Raw genomic sequence first — 20,275 nt, 5'->3', positions numbered from 1 at the left:
CTTAATCGGTTCATCAGCAACCACTCATTTATTGGGAAGTAAGTTTCCATAGTCATTCATAAAGTTCAACGATCAATTATGTATAAACTTTTAATTTCTTTATTCAATTTAATTGTTTATACAGCAACGCAGACTTTAGTCTCTACTTAACCTGAATAAAGTGGTTTAATTGTACTAGCTGGGTATCTGAGTGGTTATAGTGCTCACCTAGTATTCAAAAAGGTCGGTTCAATCCCGAGAAAACTATTTACTGTATAGCTTTATGATGGTATCAAAACTGCACCCAAAATTTCTTGATCATTGGGCTTTTAATAAATGGTCCTGGATATTGAAACAGCTGGTCTATTAGTCAGAAACAGCTACAAATCATACTCTCTTCTTTGTACACTAATCCTTCAAGGCGGTGTACACCCATCTTAGGCCAGTCAAATAAGAATTTTTGAGGAATTAATTCTCAGCAAGCTGGAAATCGTTTTAATACCTTCATTTGGTACCAAATAAGTGTAATCTGAGTTTGCACCATCCTATGAGGTGAGCTTGCATTATGGCAGCCTAAAATAAACTAAATTTTAGCACTTTTTTCAGTTTTTTCCGAGTAGCTCAAAAACAGTGTGTCGGACGCAAACGACGTGCTTTTAATATCAAAGAGGATTAAATTCTGCGTAAAATGAGTATATAAATATCCAAATTCGGTTAAGTAGTATAGCCAAAATCTTAAGTTTTAAATATATAATTTTTTTCGTTTCATTGCATTTTACATTTTGTGACTTTCCAGAACCCCATACTATCTTTGAATGAAACACACCCGTGACTATTTCCTTCTGCATACAAAGTAAGAGTGGGGAGAACAGCTGATCAAGTACTCCCAGCTGTTTGCAGTTGAATAGTACAACAATATCATTGCTATATATATTGTCGGCTTTTACTGGTGTATTGCTATTGCATGTATTATTGATGTATGTATATCTTTGTTTGTTATCTAGTCGCATGTTTTCTTGTAGTATATTATCGATTGTTATTGTTGCCAAATTTCTATCTATTGTTGTGCTTCCTATTCAACCATGTCTTTTCTATTAGCATGATGTTAGTCCCTTATCTGCCTTTCAAGAAATTCTGCAAAATAAAAAAAAAGTAAAAGAGCATGAGAAAAGGCAGAAGGGAAGCAAATTTAATTAGGCAAGTAGTTATGCTCCTTTCACGTTTATTTAACATTTCACTTGCATTCATTATTGCTTTTTGTAAATCATCTCAATCTTTCAATATTGTAATTGTATCATCAGCATGTCAACCCTGTAAAAATGGTGTAACCGTAAATAAATAAATAAATGAATAAATTGCTCAATGGCTGTCATAAGTTACTTTGGCAGTGATGTTGGTTGTGTATACGACTTGTTTAAAAATAATTGAGGGTGTTTACCAATATTTGTATTCGTTCAAGCAAGTGCTATGACGTAGTGATCTGTTATCTTTATGATATTAAGTGTGTTTAACATGTTCAGACATGAATGATCATGAGTACTTTATCTGTGATAGACCGTTACATGTTGAGGCCTCAACTTCTGTGAAAAAACAAGGAATAATAATAATAATAATAAGCAAGCAATCCTTGGCAAATGTAATTTTCACTAAAACGTTGACTGCAACCATGCCGAAAGAACAATTTCTCTCTAACTACAACAACAAAGGACGGCTTATCTCCATGCTGAGTGAGAAATTAGTGCACCAGGGGTTTCAAGTCAGACAAGCTCTTGAGGATGCTGATATTCTCATAGTCAACAATGCCATTCAAATGGCTTAGAGCTTTGCGAAAGCTATAATAAATGGAAAGGACACAGATCTATTGGTCCTATTAACCACCAAAGCACCAAATTCCTCAAACCTTTACCTCAGGAAAACTGGAAAGAGGACCTCTTAGAACATGTTCTACTCTCCCAGGCATTTCAACTTCTCTTCTCCTGTCAAAGAGTACCTTCCGTTCCTATATGCAATCAGTGGGTGAAATACCATCTGCATTCTATCGCCAAGTGAAGTTGAAGATTACAAAACTCCTCGAGAAGAACACGTTGCCCAACACATTCTACGAGTCTACCATCAAATACAGATCTGGTATGATAGACCAGTGGATCCATTCAACTGGGGTAGGAGGATGACGGAACATGGCTTACTCCCAGCCATAAACACAAAGAATTCAGCTTTAACTTAAATCCTCAATATAGTGTCATGCAGGTGTACAAAAGGGTGTACAGGAAAGTGCAGCTGCCGTAAAGTAGACATGGAATGCTCAACAATTTGCCTTAGCTGTCATGTTCAGTCATGCTCAAATTCAGCTGTTTGAAGATGAGGGTGTGTCCCACATACCGAACAACGTAGGAGCAGAACCAGGTGAGGACAGTCTCTTAGACCGCAGCTTAAGATAAATCCTCACAATTACGGAGGATGTGCAGCCATAAGAGGAAAGTTCACGGAACCCGATTTTAAGGTTTATGCAAAATTATTGCCTAAGTCTTTCAAAATGAGGGAAATTTTCATTAGAAATGCTTTTTTAACGTGTTATATACTCTCAACAACTTTCATTCTATAGATTTTTTCCTTATGGGGGTCAGTGGTATGTTGGGGTGTCGACTTTCCAGGGCTAAATGTGGTTTACAAACACATGAAAAAATTATCTACTTCTTAACAAAGATATTGGCTATGCTACTGTACCGGATTTGAATATATATATGTGTCTGGTGTACTAATTTTTGGTTAAAATTAAACAGATTAAATACTCAGTATCGTTCATGTCTGAACATGTTGAACACACAACTTAACATCATAAAGATGACAGATCACTACGGTTTAACAATTTCTTGAACGAATACAAATATTGGTAAACGCCCTCAATTATTTTTAAACTACGTATACTCAACCAACATCACTGCTAAAGTAACTGATGACAGCCATTGAGCAATGATATTGTTGTACTATACAACTACAAACAGCTGGGAATACTTGATCAGCTGTTTTCCCCACTCTTACTTCGTATGAAGAAGGAAATAGTCAGGGGTGTGTTTCATTCAAAGATAGTATGGGGTTCTGGAAAGTCACAAAATGTAAAATGCAATGAAACGAAAAAAAATATAAATTTAAAACTTAAGATTTTGGCTATACTACTTAACCGAATTTGGATATTTATATACTCATTTTACGCAGAATTTAATCCTCTTTGATATTAAAAGCACGTCGTTTGCGTCCGACACACTGTTTTTGAGCTACTCGGAAAAAACTGAAAAAAGTGCTAAAATTTAGTTTATTTTAGGCTGCCATAATGTAAGCTCACCTCATAGGACGGTGCAAACTCAGATTACACTTATTTGGGACCAAATGAAGGTATTAAAACGATTTCCAGCTTGCTGGGAATTAATTCCTCAAAATGTATTATTTTTATCTAATTTGACTGGCCTATCTGTGCTGTAACATTATAAGTTACCCTCCAGACTGCTTTCTTATCAGATCGCTTATTATATCGTTGTTTCAAATGGAAAGTGACCCCACCGCCCGCAGACAGACTCTGCATACTCCAGACAGACGTAGCATTACGTCTGATTGGATAAGGCCTCGGTGCAGACAGGGGTCACCACCTTTACACTTATACATTGCTGGCGGTCCAAGGGGGGGGATGGGGGATATATCAACCCCCGTTTATTTTATATTTTATTAGCTAACATAAATACTAGTACCTGAGGACCAAGCTTTGTTCAGGGAAAATCATTATAGTTTACTCTGAAAGCAGTCTTAATATTGCAGATACATTACATTCCCACACTCCACACACTGCTCGCCTTTACTACTTCCTTCACAACTCCCTATACGTCTGGACCTATTTCCCTCCCTTCCCATAGCATTTTAGGATTGAAGATACATTAATGAAATTGCCATACAGACAAAGAGTTCCATACACTCTGCACTGCTAGCCTACTACTTCCTTCACCATTTCCTACGTCATGGACCTGTTTCCTTCCCTTCTAATAGCATTTAAGTAGTACAGATACATCAATCTAACTGCCACAAACGGTCCCACTACTTTAATAATTTAATACTTTAATACTCTGCACTGTTAGCCTTTACTACTTCCCTCACCACTTGTAGGCCTGTTTCCTTCCCTTCTCATAGCAATTTAGGGTTGAAAATACTTTAATCTAACTGCCACAGATGGTTCCCTCACTCTGCAATGCTAAACTACTTCCTACGCCACTTCCTACGTTGTGATTTGTGAACCAGTTTTCATCACTACCCATAGCATTTAGTATTTTAGATACATTAATCTAATTGCCATAAACATTCCCCACACTTTGCACTGCTAGCCTTTTACTACTTCTTTCACCATTTCCTATGTTGTGGACACTCATCTCCATTCATACTTGGCTTAATATACCTATACTTTGTATATGGTCGCCATTTCAATGAAACGTAATAAAGTACATGTTTCCATCCCTTCACATAGCATTTCAGTGTTGCAGATACATTAATCTAACTGCTACAAACGGTTTACAGTTCTCACACTCCACACTGCTCGCCTTTATACTACCTCATTCACCTCTTCCTACATTGCCGATCTGTTTCCTCCTTTCCCAAAGCATTTTAAGATTAAAGATACCACAATCTAATCCTCATAAACAATTCCCACACTCCGGACAGCTCACCTTGACTACTTCCTTCACCACTTCCTACGTTTCAGACCTGTTTTCCTCCCTTCCCATAGCATTTTATAGTGGTAGCAAAATGGGAGTGCCGATGGAGACCTGTGGGGGTGCGTGCATTTAAAGGGACTTGACCTGGTCTCCATAGGCACTCCCGTTTTGCTACCACTGTAGGATTGCAGATACCTTAATCTAATCATCATAAACAGTTCCCACACTCCGGACTGCTCGCATTTACTACTTCCCTCACCACTTCCTACGTCGCGGACCTGTTTCCCTCCCTTCCCATAGCATTTTAGGAGATACCTTAATCTAATCGCCATAAACTATTCCCAAACTCAGGACAGCTCGTCTTGACTACTTCCTTCACCACTTCGTTGCGGACCTGTTTTCCTCCCTTCCCATAGCATTTTAGGATTTTATTATTTTTTTAAAGAGGTTATGGTGGGCTCTTTTAACCTTGCATTTACCCGTCCACACTATAACTGCCCGTGCGTGGATCATATACATCAAAGCAAGGAATGAGCCGGTACAGTATAAAGGTGATCTGTACTGATAAAATGTTTTCGGCAGTGCCCAGGATCCGAACCCACAACATCGCTGCCTTGGGCCTGAAATCCGCGACGCTACCGACTGAGCCACCGACTCACTTACTTTTCGGTGCAGCTTAAAACTGCTTTAAGGATAGAAGATATCTTAATCTAATAGCCATAAACAGTTCCCACACTCTGGACTACTCGCCTTTACTACTTCCTTCACCACTTCCTACGTTGCATATCTGTTCCTCTTCCTTCCCATAGCATTTTAGTATTCTAGATACATTAAGCCAACTGCCACAGATCGCTTCCCACACTCCGCACTGCTAGTCTTTACTACAATGTATCAAGTAATTTTCAGTATAATCTTTGCTCAATTAAAATGTGACTTTGAGTTTCATTTTTCTACGTAATTAGATTTTTGTTGGCATTTCTAACTGCAGTTAACTTGTTTTTAGGCCAGAAATAAACTATTTACAACATTTGAAGAAAATTGTTGAAACCGTTTTTGTCTTGAGATCTTTGTGCAAGCAAAGCAAACAAGCATACATACATACAAGCAAACATTGCTCATAGTAGATTTAGGATTGGCTTGAGCATATTTTAGAGCTCAAATACGTATAAAAATACTTTTGGATAGACCGTATCTGTTGGCACAAACAACCGAATGAAAATATTGATAGATATGGTTTGGTTAGTTAGGTAAGGTTAACCTAACATAACTAACTAAACCATATATCAAATGAAACAATCAATTAATCAATATTTTCATTCGGTTGTTTGTACCAAGAGATACGGAAGTCTACCCATACGTTTTTAGGCTTTAGATTCCACATTTTTCAGGGATGACCCCCCGGTGATCATCGATCATCCCCCCTGAAATGAAATCCTTGGACCACCACTGCACTTATATTTGGGTTAAAAACAAAAGCGCAGGCAAGAACAACTAATATCACAAAATTTAAATGATGTGAATTGTGTTACAGAAATTTTTTTTTATGAAATTCAATCTTTAATCAGTAGGCAATCATGTGACAAATGTGAAGTAGAAAAAAAACCGAATCCTTCTTCTCCAACTTTTGATAATGATAATTATTCTTCACACAACCGTTGAGTGTTGTCCTCTGGGATTCCATCTAAGACTACTAAGTCTATTGGCAGTGGTGTGCTGGAACTTTCATCTAAAAAGACATTTGTTGACATCAAATAAACAAAAATAATTTAGTAGGTATATTGAAGCGTTGTTGTATGTTTATTTTTACTACCAAGGCTGTAAAATGCTACTTTAGACCCGCAACGCAAACGCATGCATATGACGAAATAGTATATTTCATAACAAGAGTAGAAAGTGAGTCATTACATATTTGAGACCATGTTTGAAGTGGTATGAGATTTATCGAGCACCTTAAAATGGTCGAGAATATGTATAGACCTACTTTCACTTGTGTTTTGAACGTTACTTTTCCCTACACCACAAAGACTAATTACTTTCTCGATTAAAACAGACATTGGATAATTCTTTATTACAGTTAGGAACATTACAAAACTCATATAATTTGTTTAGGTTTTGCTTTCAATTTAAATTTAATAATATTTACTTGGGTTGTACAGATTTTGTTGTTGAAATTTGAAACAGATGACAAAACAATAACAAATCTTTGTTTGTACGTCGGCAAAATTCAAAAAGATAGTAGACATTTACTTTTGCATAGTAAACATTGTCGTAATAAACAATGTAATGATGAATTTTCGCAGGTGTTCAACATGTCGAAAACAGGTCATTTCACAGTTGTGTAGCAAAAAACATTTTTAGTCAAAAAATATGTATACTAAAATAATCAAAATGATTGAATGACTTGTAATGTAATATAACATCTGCTTGTATCAGCTAGCCTAAATTGGTTAGAAGTTGTAATGAGAGTTTTATCTTTATATGAAAAGTTTTGTCATTTTCTAACTAAGTTTGCTTAAATAATGGTGCAATATGAGCATTAACATAAAAAATATTTCATCACACGGACAATAAGTGTCCTTTCAAACCTTCCTCATTTTCCCTTCCTTATTCGTAAAACATGAAATCGGGTCGAAAAGTGTCATTTTGTGCCCTAGAGATGAAATTATATATTACTAGAGGCAATTATATATTATTATATATTATATATTATTAGGACCCATGCAGCCCCGCAGTGTTAAAATAAATATCATATCAGAGAAATAATCAAATTTAAGATTTTTGATTGAGTAATACAGTATATTTTATTTAACTGATTCAAACGATCAATAGCTCAAATTAAAACCTATAATTAATTATAACGTGGTAAATACATCTTAAACTGAAGTAAGAATGAAAAAATTAATCATATTTATTTTTTTTTTTGGTCGAGTAATGCGGTAGATAAATATATGCTGATGCTTGATGTGAAATCTGTGAGTGAATACCTTCAATTTGAGACCACAATCATGAAAATCGGTCAGGTAGAAGAGCCAAACGAACTTGGAAAAGAAAAGCCTAATTTAACTCCCATAAGAAATACAGGTGTAGCAAATTTTGTTTATGTATAAGCCAAGTGGGACTGTAGACAAATATATATGCCGATCGATGCTAGATGTGAAATCTGTGCCTGCATACCTTCAATTTGAGACCTCAATAATGAAAATCAATCGAGTTGAAGAGCCAAACGAACTCAGAAAAAAGACCAAATTTAACTCCCATAAGAAATACAGGTGTAGCAAATTTGTTTACGTATAAGCCGAGTGGGACTGTAGATAAATATATGCTGATACTTGATGTGAAATCTGTGCTTGAATACTTTCAATTCTTGACCTCAATAATGAAAATTAGACGGGTGGAAAAGCGAAACATACTCAGAAAAGAAAAACTAATTTTTTTAAATATATAAGATTTTGTCATAGTGCAGCCAAAACAGAAGTTTTTCATACATGCATTGTGGGTCTAATGTAGCATGGGATGTTTCACATCTACCCGGCTGTCGGGTGCCGGGTGTCGTTTAACCGGCAATGGGGTGAAGTATATGGGACCCTTCTCATATGCACATATGCATGTGAGTTTGATTGGGGAACGAGAGTTTTGAGGAGTTTCCCAGCAAAAAGGGGGGATTTCAAAATTGAAATGCAAAATAAGAAGTTTTAATGCTTTCCCTTTATTTACACATATAATTAAAGGTCTTTATTTATTTATAATTTTGAGATATCTATCAAAATTTCTGGTATGTCCGGCCTACCCTCTAGAGCCTCCCCTGAGTTAAATTGTACTATTTCAACTCAGAAGTAAAACACACTCTTAATAAATGAATTTCAGGGAGACAAATAAATTAATAAATGAGACATTTTCATATACCTGTTTTTCTTTCTGGTCCATAGGTTGAGTAAGATCCAGATTGGTCTTTATTTTTATGAAGGATATAGACCACTGCTAGGGCTGCCATTAAAAATATCACCAACAATATCAAGTTTTTCAATACACCAATCAATGTTGATCCTGTAAAAGATAATTTAGGCATATGTAAATTGTATCATAATTGAGGGTACAATAATGTTTTCTTTCACATGCTTTAAAACATACTCTAGAAACGGACAAAAAGCATAAATGTGATGTGGAAAGCGAATAGAGACCTCTTGTCGGGAATTTTCGATTTTGAGTTATATACATATTTGAATTCTTTATTAAATTCTGAATCACTTAGTGCAAGTCCCATGCACCTGCGATTTTTTTTGTTAATGTTATAGGACTTTGAAATGTTGTTATTGAAAAGGGTCATTTTGTTACGTAGCGAGCACACTGCTGTGAGTGCATGTAGATACGGCGTGCACGCTACGGAAACTACACGGTGCTCCCAGTGGTGTGCGCCAGAATCTATGGTAACCATGTTAACCGCAGCACGGCTGACGGTCTATACTTAATTATTTTTGTCTATGCTATAATATTAAGTACAAACAATATCTTTTTTTCTTTATCTACAAATACAAACAATAAGTATTTTGTATGTTAACTTAACTATATGTCAGTATTACAGTATTAGTGGCTATGCACTAATGCACTCCTTACCTTATGATAAGCCTTAATTTGTGTAAATAAAGCATTGTGTTTCAATAACTGATGTGATGTGTCCAGACTAGTCATCATCTAATTATTAGTGTGCGCCAGAATCTATGCATGGTAACTATGGTAAACGCAGCACGGCTGACGGTCTATATTTAATTCTTTTTTTCTATGACTATATGTAATAGGGAGTATGGTTTGTCTATTGATAAAACATACTCCCTAAGTAGATTTCTCATCCTTAAGGATCAGTTGAAGCCAATTTTATAGTTAGTTCTGTCCGGTACTCTCTGTAGAGGTTGTGTTTTGTTAAGATATTTGTTTCTTGTTACTTCAGTTATTTAAAACCTCGTTTGACCAAATAAAACATAACATAAATATAAACAAATCATAAACATAAATTGTCACCAATTTATATAAACGGCACACAGTACAGCCAAACAGTAAAGCAAAATTTATAAAATGAACCCTAAAATAATAGAAACAAAATTTCGTCGACACTAGCGATAGTGTCACCGGACATGAACTTTACACATAAAAACGAGTTTCAAGATTTACAATGAGATGAGAAGTATACATGTGTTGGTTTGTTTTTGTTTGTACTTAACAATGCCTACCTTCACCTTCTACTGATAACCCTGAAAAGGTTGGTGGACATGGGCACATGTATAGTTGCACTGGCGAAGAGACACAGATGCTCCTGAAATAAAACATTATAAAATGCCAAAACTACAACCAAAATTGTTGATTAATTTTAGGTTAAAGTTAGATACTGTAATACACAATTATTAGAAATCACTCAACAGATTTTACCTTACAAAACAGCATGAACAGTAATATTACTTATTACTAGCCCAAGTATTTCATAAGTCTTGAATACTGCCTGATACTGCTACCATAGAGTTAGAACCTAAAAGTTTGTATAATTTTTGTATTGTTGGTTGGAAATAAACACAAAGTTGTTTCTAATAATATTTCAAAAATGTCAGATTAATGAAATAAGCACAAATCGCCTTCAAAAGTCTTACTAATTTTCAGTATACTAGGGGCTCACAGCAGCACTTGCTGCTCTTCACCAAACTTGAGACACCCAGTAACATAGTAAATTTAGATGCAGGTCACATGATCAATTTTCTTTAGGCTTCGTCCAACAAGAAGTCTTGGGGAAGCCTTCAGCGCATTCTTCTACTTTCAGTGGTTTCGCCAAGATTGAATGCCAGTGGCAGGAACATTGTCTAGAGATTTTAGAAATTTGAAGGAGGATTTTTCAATGAAGGTCGAGACAGACTCTGTTTAAAGCTCTTCGTGTATGTGGTTGTTTCTAACGAACCAAGGAACATTCTTTGCTATTCTAAGAATTGCTAAGCTCAATTGATCTGGTAGTTTCTGCTGTTGTCAAATAAGAAAAATAAACATCCAAATTCAGCATTGACAGTGGGCATAAATCTGAAATTTGTAGCAGTTACATATGTGTGCAGGTGGTAGGACAAACAACGTCCCCATACAGCACTTAGAAGAGTACTGTACCGGTACCAGGTACCAGTATGTTTGATTCAAACAGCTTTTTGATCACTGAGGCAGGTGTTTTGTACTGTTTTACTAATCTGATTAGATACTAATCTCTTGCATTCTATGTCCATTAGGTCAAATAACTAAGCCTTCTACGAATTGTATTTTTCAATAAGAGGAATATATGAATGTCGTTATTTTAACTTATGGAAACGTAGGACTGATGAAACCTAAAAAGTTGAAATGAATAAAGTTCACCTACAGTATCAGTCATGGTTCACTATTGAAATTTGTCAGCAAGGTTAAGTTACAGCTCAGAAAATAATTTATCTTGGACAACAAAACAAACCAGTCTATAGACACTATATCCTATTATTACTATGTAACAGCACTTTATAAATCACTTACCAATTGCCCTCATTTCTGTGGCAAAGACACCAATCCTTCTCTGAAACTGTGATATTGTCAAATTGGTGTTCCATAATCCTTGATTTTGCAATTAGAGGGAGGAATTTCAAAGTTATATTTACATCAAGCAGTAAATCAGTAAATTTAGTTGCATTAGACATTATTGTGTCATATTTTATGTGAAATTCGGGTTCACTTTCTATATTTTCACTTGTATAATCCAAATCAGAAAATTCTGTTGATCTCTCAGATGTAGGCCATGTATGCTCAGATGACCAGCTGCTATAATCAATTGTTGACTCAGTGTCAGAATAGTTGGTGAGAGTGGATGACGTACTTGAGGATTCATATGATGTCGAGATTTCTTCAGTGTAAGTCTCCTCAATGTTCTGTAGCCCTAGCATACATTCCAGTGAAAGGTAAAGAATATTATTCACTAGTTCTATATTTGAAACCTCTTTACAAAACAGTTCTAGTACAGTCTCGTTTTCATACAACACTGTCAAGTATTGCAGAATCTCACAGTTTGCCATCTTCATTGGAAATCTTGTATTTGGTGTAAAGCAGCTTTTGTCAAATTTGTAATTTGTAATTATATTTGAAAAGGTGCAATCAATTTGTTTAATGTTTTGACGGGAACAACTAGATATATTCTCATTTTCAAACCCCCAAAAACATGAGCAAACTTCAGGTTCGGAACACAACCCGTTTTCACAACTGTTGCAATACGGTTGACAAACGTTTTTATCGTTTTCTTCAAAACCAGGAAAACACTCACATTGGTCAGGATTGATGCAGTTGCCATTGACACACTCTGGGAAACAAATGGGGATACATGAAAATGGGTCAGAGGAATTTTCATAACCTGGAAGACAAGAGCATGTGTCTGGCAATATACAATCTCCGTTTGAACAACCGTTGGAACATATTGGCTCGCAGACGTTGGCGACCTTTCGAAATCCATTGAGGCAAGAACACTGTTCAGGAGCGCTACATATTCCATTGACACATTCTGTGCAAACAGGATTGCAATCATACCACGGTACACTCTGAGAGTACCCTTCAAAACAAATGCATTCATCAGGGGCTGAGCACACTCCATTTTTACAAGGTGGGTTACATACTGGGTGACACTTGGAGGGGTCTACAAGAGTCTTAGCAAACCCTGGCAAGCAAAGGCAGACATCAGGAGCGACACAGTTTGCGTTAATGCATGAATTTGAGCAAACCGGAGAACAAACAAACTTTGACGTTGATACACTTGGGATGTGGTCATAGCCCAAATCACATTTACAATGTTCTGGGCTGCTGCAATAACCGTTGCTGCACTCTTCACTGCAAACTGGTTCACAAATATTTTCCGTATTGTTGTTTTTCTTATAACCAGAATCACATTCACAATAATTTGGGCTAGTGCATTTTCCGTTTAAGCAGGTAAATTCACAAACTGGGGCACATCTGAGTGGTGATTCTTGTTCAATAGAATAACCAGGACAGCAAAAGTGTTTTGTTTCAAGCTCGGTGTAACTCTGCAACAAAATTTACAGTTTAATACACACACAAAATTTGTTGTCATTGTAAAGTTTCGCATTGTTTCCTCATTTGTAGAGGTTAAAGAAAAATTGTAAAGAGTAACTAAGCAAACAAAAGTGTTACAATTCAAAGGTAAAATTTTGCTCAAAAGTAAATTACTTGCTAAGTGGAGGACCTCTAGGATCGTGGAATAAAGTGAACACCAATGACAGTAAGATACCTTGATTTAATAAATCTATAAACTAATTAATGTGCACACCATTAATATAAAATACATCAAATAAAGCCAAATGGTACAGCGTGATTCTATAATGATTGAACGGTAAAATAAACAAATAAAATTGAAATAGATAATGTGTATTTATATCCTATATTTTGTTTGAATAGTCTGATTTTTGTACAAATATTTTAAATGAAATATCTCCGTTGGCACTTAATTTTATTATCAGTATCCTATAATCTAAAACAAGCGCATGTACAAGCAAACTTTTTTTCTGTCCGAGGATTTTTAATGTCTATATATTTGGTCACGAGAAATCGATTAGTGTTGGTCACAAGGCTGGGAAAATTCAGTTTCCGTCCTACAGCCCTTGAAAGTGCCCATGATATCGTCAATAGGCTACCATTTTGTAGCTGAACTTAACAAAAACAGCTGATATAGATTATTTTAACTGTCATAATTTTGATTTACAGTACGTGTAAACAAAAATAACTGAATTGGTTAGTTTGGACTAAGCGTTTTAAAGAATAGTTATATTCAGTTTATTTTAGAAATATACGAGTATTACTGTTAAATGTTTTCATGGTTAATTTACAAGATTAAGAATGAAAAGCGGAAGACCTCTGAAGCGAATATAAATAATCTGAAAGGGAAAGAAGCTACAATAGATCCTCAGGAAACAAATTTCACCTTTCTTGTCAGCGGATTTTGGACATTCACAATTGGAACCGTTTAATGTGGGATGAATGCACAGTACGTGTGTCCCAAGATTCGCGGTCAGAGGGTAGTTCTTTATCATACAAACTGATCCAGAAATCTGGCAGGTAGAAAATGGGGTCACTTGAAACATCTAGTTTGATCCGTGAGGAGTGGGGGATGTCCTCTATTCCCCGTAGCCTAAGTTCTCATTGTGCATCACAGCTTTTTGTTGCAGCTTGGTTCAAACATTGACTATATACACAGAATAGATAATGTGATATACAAATTTGAAACCAAGAAAATAGTTGAAGTCAGGACCATCTCACCAAAGTTTACTAGTGTATTGGGTTAAATATTAATTAAAACCAATGCAGTATCAAAGCAGACAGGTAATTGATTTATCACTTAACACAGAATATTGCTATTAGCTTGTAGACCATCTCAACAGGGAATAAATTTGATATTTTTAAGGAGACATTTTAGTCTAAATCCAATCAGGCAAATGGAAATTCGCTTAGTCTGCAGGTTTGCTGTGGCGGCGGTATTAAATACTAGGTTTGCTTTCATAGCAGTGAAAGCCATTTGAGCGGAGCAATCATGTTTCATGGTTTTAATAAAGCCATAATAAATGAACAAATGTTTATAGATATAATACAAAATACAAATTTTTCCACACTCTGCATTGCTAGCTTTTACTACTTCCTTCACCACTTCCTACATCATGGACCTGTTTCCCTCCCTTCCCATAGCATTTTAGGATTGCCGATACATTAGTCTAATTGCCACAAAGGTTTCCCACACTCAGCATGTTTTGCTTTTACTACTTTCCTTCACCACTTTTACGTCGTGGACTTGTTTTCCTCCCTTCCTACAGAATTTTAAGATTACAGATACATTAATAATAACTGCCACAAACGATTCCCACACTCAGCACCTTTAGCCTTTACTACTTCCTTCACCACTCCCTACGTCATGGACTTGTTTCCCCCCTTCCCATAGTATTTTAGTATTTTAGATACAATTATGTAACTGCCACGCCACAAAAGTTTTCCACACTCCACATTTATCGCCTTTACTTCTTCCTTCACCACTTCCTACGTTGTGGACCTGTTAAAGATTGCCATTTATGAGATGGATCCATAAATGTGATTTACCGACAAATTAATTGTTTAAGATAAAATGTTATTCGTTTCAACCTTATTTAGCTACGTAAATCAAATCTGTTAAATACTGTACTAAGAAAGAATGTTTTATCTATGACTGTCTATTCGATCAGTGGTGGTTGCCAAATTGCGACTTAAATAAATAAATAAATATATCTTTATTGTCACATAAACGTTTTACAGATTACATAGCATAAGCTACAAAAACAGGTGACATTGTCAATATAATCATATATCATAATAAGTACCTAAAATACTAAAAAATGAACAATGATTCTTACAAATAATTATTTGGGTTATTTTATAAAACATAATATTTGCTAATTTAAAAAATTACCATCATTCAAAAATTCGTCAATACTATAATATATTTTGTTTACAAGAAATGAGGCAAGGCTGCTTTTAAAAGACGTTTTGTTTATTAAATCTTTATATTTTGGTTGCAGTTTATTAAACAATTTCTTTCCCATATATTTTTGTGTTTTTTCTATTAATTTTAATCGGTTAAAATGTAAACCTAAGACATTTTCTGTATTATTTGATCAGTTGTCATCATCCGGATTTTTTCCTTTGTACTGTGTTTAGGCCGTGGCTTGATTTGAACATATGCTATGATTCTTTGTTTTGTTTACATTTATGTCGTTATTTTGTAACCATCCTAGCAACCCATAAGGCCAATGTTAAAATTTAAAAACTTTGAGTTAAAATAATATAGATTATCAAAAATTGAAATTGGTTACGTCCAAACCATCCAATCATTTGAAAAAAACAACCTCGGTAAGTTTGGCTAAAATATGTTCAGCCGTTATTGAGCTTAAGTGTTATAAAGATTGCATTGAAGTTGATACCAAAGCTTCGCTCAATGAATACTCATAAGGTTTTAAGGTTAACATATGGGAAACTCCAGAGCCACTGGGGCGGAGCCCGAAAGGATTTTTGAGATAAGAATATGTCTACTGGTATATGTTAATCGGGAATATGGGCTATTATCATACCAAATTTCAGCCCAATCCAACCAGTAGTTAAAGCGTCATTGAACTTCAAACAAACAAACACACAAACTTTCACATTTATAATATTAGTAAAATTAGTAACATACCTATAAGTCTATTTAAATAAAATTAGATTTTTGACTGTACATTGCTCAGAATAAGAAACTTTTTTGGTTATTTTTACGTTTTATACATTATAGAAGCCGAAACAAGTCTTATCTCAATTTTTGTCTGTCTGTCTGTCACAGCCCACAAAGCATTTTACGCAGCCTTCTCCTGAAAAACAAGAGCATCGATCGGGATTCAAAAATAGTCTTTTTGTATTCACTGGATTGGCGAGAGTGTCTTTAGCCATTAAAATACGACCTCACTACTTTTCAAAATAAAATAACGGTCGTTCAAACCCCCAATTTTTGTCAAGCTTTCTCCTAATGTTTACCACATACGTCATTTATGAAATACCAATCATCTGTTTGGAGAATACGACATCTATGATATAATGAGCAGCTGTTTGGATTAAGTATGTTTTTCTAGCTGTCACTGATATGTTTACTAAATGGTGTTTACAAAATACGGCAACCATTTCCGATCACGTTTTGTAAGAAAATCTCAAATTAAGTAAGATTAAAAACGTTATGCCTTACATAACTGATTTAATTTATTGTAAGTGCAATAATGGATAACTGTAAATTAAATTAAATTTCTAGGCATCATTCATGTGGTTAACCGGAGATTCTATGTGTGTGTATCAAATTGTACTTGAGTTTTGATAACCAGGAAAAGACCCTAAAAAAGTGCTGTATACAGAGATTTGCCTGTATATCTAGAAAAAAATGCACACTAAATATGCAAACCAACTGCTGTTGTGATTATAAGGTTTCAACTGACTACCAAAGATCCCATCTGTAGAACGGGTACACAGCTAGTGTAAGAATAAGATTAAACAAACTTATAGCACATTATAACAAAATTATAACACATTTTGTTACCTCATTTTCAATTACAAAGTGTCTATTTATTCGTGTCTTAACACACTGATATGAACTATAGTAGTATCGATCACGACACCAATCCCGATAAGTTTCTTCGTACGATTTCAAGATTCTTCGGGGCTTGAGTTTGGAAACCCTGAAATTAAAAACAAACTTTTTAATTTACCTTTGAATCACTAATAAAAACATCAAACAACATTATACCTAAGCAAATAACTATAATGACTTGACAAAACTAAAACTATATTTAACTATATAAATAAAATTCTAGAGTGGAATAGAGTAATGAACAAAATTTAAATGTCATCAAGTAACAACTCAAAACCTTTAATTAAAAAAAGAAACTGTGCATAGGATTTTCTCAAAATAAAACAGATACCTAGGTTCATGTGCTCACAGATTGTCACCTTTATGTGTCACAAAGTGTTGGACAACTGACAACTGGACAACACAGTTTGTCACTATTAGCCTTCTTTCACACCAGTGTGGTGCGGGCCCGTGTGATCCTGCATAATAAATGGTCCTGAAGGCCATATGACATTAGCTGCCGGTATACAGGCATTTCCAGGCTGAAATGTTGTGAGTTTTGAGTGACTTTGTGATTGAAAGGAATAAAAGAAAAGTGGTTATGCTTTACTAGTTGTATTCAAAAATAAAGTAGAATGCTCTCGTTTTAAAGACGTTATTTGGATGCCGATTGGATGCATTTTTTCTAAGGCTATGGTGACATCTGTGGGGTGACGAAGAGAAAGATCTTAAACTTCTGTGGAATGTCCATGGCAATCTTAACTCTAAACACACCTTTTTTTAAAAAGTTTCGCTTTTAGGATTGACGACGTAAGGTATGTAACCTATTTATATTGTCAAGATTTATGTTTACATCGTAACTTTACTTACACTTCAGTCCTAGTACAAATGCCATTGGTTTCCCCAGATGCATCTTTTGTGAGTAGAAAATAGAGAAAAATACTGATTATTCCTCTCACTGATAACCAACCAATCCTGAAATCATTGATTATTGATAAGAAATTAAGGATTGTAAGATTTTGCAATACTATTAATTTGCATACATTTCATCTTCATGTTCACTGTTAGTTCAAGCAAATAAGTCCAAATAAGGAAAAATAGAGGAACAAATATATGTATTCCCAATTTTTTTAAAAATGTGTCAGGGAGGGTCCCCTAATGAATATATGATAGGTGAGAGTAAAATCACCCTGCCGCTCTCTGGTGGTGGGAGGTGTAAATGCCCCAATTTGCGGTTTTTTGCTTATAACTTGAAAACGGCGTGTCTTAGCTTAAATTGTACAATGTAAAAGTTAAAGTTTATTAAATTTGCTACAACATTGATCATATACATTATTAGTGAAAGACGCATAGTTTCTGAGATATCCGCCCTCAAAAAAAAAATAATAATAATAAAGTTCAAAAAAATATTTTCATATAACATTTTTTGTAAAATTTTATTTGTTTCTCCTTCCTTGTTATTTTTCAGAAATATTGACGGAAAGAAGGTTGTAGATAATTAAATTTACTTCAATAGTATATACAAAATGTAAATAGATAATATGTAGGTATAAAGCTACAGCGTTTTTAAGATTAAAAGAGAAATTCATGAACTACACAAATAGTTGCAAAGTTTTGATTTTTTATCATTGCACGATTTGTATGGTTTCTGATAATTGTTTAGGCCATATATATAAGTATATTTAAGGAAAAAATTGGTAATAGTTATGTAAATCACAATTTGACAAAATAAAAAAGTTATCTATTTATTTTGATGATCCAAGTTAAAACAGTTAAAACATACAAAATAAATTCATATTTAATTATGGAACTAATGTTGACTGAGCCTTTGTTCTTGCAAAAACAAAGGCTAAGGTAACATTAGTACAACCTTCTTTCCGTCAATATTTCTGAAAAATAACAGAGAAGGAGAAACAAACAAGATTTTAACAAAAAATTTGAGATGAAATTTTTTTAACATTTTTTTTTTTTTTTTTTTTTGAGCGCGGATATCTCAGAAACTATGCGTCATACACTAATAATGTATATGATCAATGTTGTAGCAAATTTAATGAGCTTTAACCTTTACAGTGAACAATTTAAGCTACGATGCGCCGTTTTCAAGGTATAAGCAAAAAACCGCAAATTGGGACATTTACACCTCCCACCACCAGAGAGGGCAGGGTGATTTTATTCTCACCTATCATATATTCATTAGGGGACCCTCCCCGACACATTTTTGAAAAAATTGGGAATACATAGATTTGTTCCTCTATTTTTCCCAATTTGCTTGGGCTATTTTGATATGGTTTTAACAATTTTTCCATCTGTGATTTAAGGATATAAATTTTGTCCCATGTTCATTGTTACACCTGTGATATACATTGTTAACCTTTTTTAATAAACTGTTATTCATAATTTAAGTTTGTTAAGTTTGCCTATTTCAATTTTTTTTACCTGTTAAATTTTAAACTAAGGGACTGTTTAAATAATTGTTTGTTAGGATTTTGATCAAATGAGTATAAAATTGTACCTTAATTATGTTTACTGGAAATTGCATATAATACATTGCAGTTTCAATCAATAATGCAAGAGCCATAACAAGTACAAGAAACCATTTTTTTGTACAAGAGCTGTAGTGAGAAGCTTTTAACTGAATGGAACACTTTGGTTGTGTTATAAAAGAAACACTAAAATGTTCTTCTTGTTTTATCAGTAACAGGGCCAATCCAATCAGGCTACAAAGCTTCTTTTAAGACAGTTTTTGATAGACTTAAAACAGAAAACTTCATATATGACGGTTTTTATACGAAACGGTCATTCTCTGCTACACTCACCTACACCTTACACAATCAACTTAACTGTGTACTATGGATACTATTAGGCCTCGAAATATTGGCTTTGTAAATTCAAAAAGTAAAAAATTAAAACATCCCCCTTTGAATGATTCAACGACCTATAGACTATAGTTTGTGTATGAGATGCCTTCAACAAAATATTAAATTTTTTAGGACAAGCCCTAAATCATTGATCTTTTTATCGGAAGAATGTGGTGCAATAATACGTGGATACTTACGATGTTGGTCCCATGATGATGAGTGGGAGAGCAGTGAAATGATGTTTAGATAACAGTTAATCCTATCTCCTCTGTATCCTGGATGACACTCACTCATCCTGCTGAAACTGACCAAATCATACAGAGATATAACTTCAGTGGAATTTTCTATTTCAAGTCTATAAGGTGCCTCCTTTACATGTCGATTAGTAATTAGGAACCAAAATCTATAATCTTCATTATAAGGAATGTCAAAGGTTTTAAAATCTCATCAAGTTACATTGGCATAACAATTAATTATACAGAAAAATAAAATAACCCCCTAGAAGTTGTGATGTAAAGCTCCCAGAAAGTTTACTATGAAGGAAAAATCAGGAATTTATACTGGGAATAAAATTCTTGAGGAACACTCCTAAATTTTCA

General features: G+C 34.5%; 1 protein-coding gene across 1 annotated transcript; it reads right to left on the bottom strand.

Moving 5' to 3' along the window:
• Window positions 1–6,210: 6,210 nt before the first annotated feature.
• Window positions 6,211–19,916, bottom strand: LOC128999203 (multiple epidermal growth factor-like domains protein 10). The gene is made up of 7 exons (XM_054425591.1): window positions 19,874–19,916; window positions 17,689–17,793; window positions 16,789–16,927; window positions 11,193–12,721; window positions 9,893–9,975; window positions 8,574–8,714; window positions 6,211–6,396 (listed from the first exon to the last, which is right to left on the bottom strand). Exons 1-7 carry the CDS (start codon window positions 19,885–19,887, stop codon window positions 6,308–6,310), a joined length of 2,100 nt encoding a protein of 699 aa, XP_054281566.1. The 5' UTR covers window positions 19,888–19,916; the 3' UTR covers window positions 6,211–6,307.
• Between the last annotated feature and the right edge of the window lie 359 nt (window positions 19,917–20,275).

This window comes from Macrosteles quadrilineatus, unplaced genomic scaffold (genome assembly GCF_028750875.1).
Source record: "Macrosteles quadrilineatus isolate MER2022 unplaced genomic scaffold, UCM_ALF_1.0 Scaffold_8__2_contigs__length_117827958, whole genome shotgun sequence".
Taxonomy (NCBI): Eukaryota; Metazoa; Arthropoda; class Insecta; order Hemiptera; family Cicadellidae; genus Macrosteles; species Macrosteles quadrilineatus.
The sequence above is the reverse complement of the archived record's forward strand: the minus strand, read 5'-3'. Positions and strand labels throughout refer to the sequence as shown.

What these genes read in the sequence shown, in the direction of transcription:
- LOC128999203 (XM_054425591.1), bottom strand. An exon ending in ATTTGTACTAGGACTGAAGT is followed by an intron (nt 16,928 to 17,688) that starts GTAAGTAAAGTT and finishes TTTTAATTTCAG; the next exon opens with GGTTTCCAAACTCAAGCCCC. An exon ending in CACAGAAATGAGGGCAATTG is followed by an intron (nt 9,976 to 11,192) that starts GTAAGTGATTTA and finishes GTTTTATTTCAG; the next exon opens with GAGCATCTGTGTCTCTTCGC.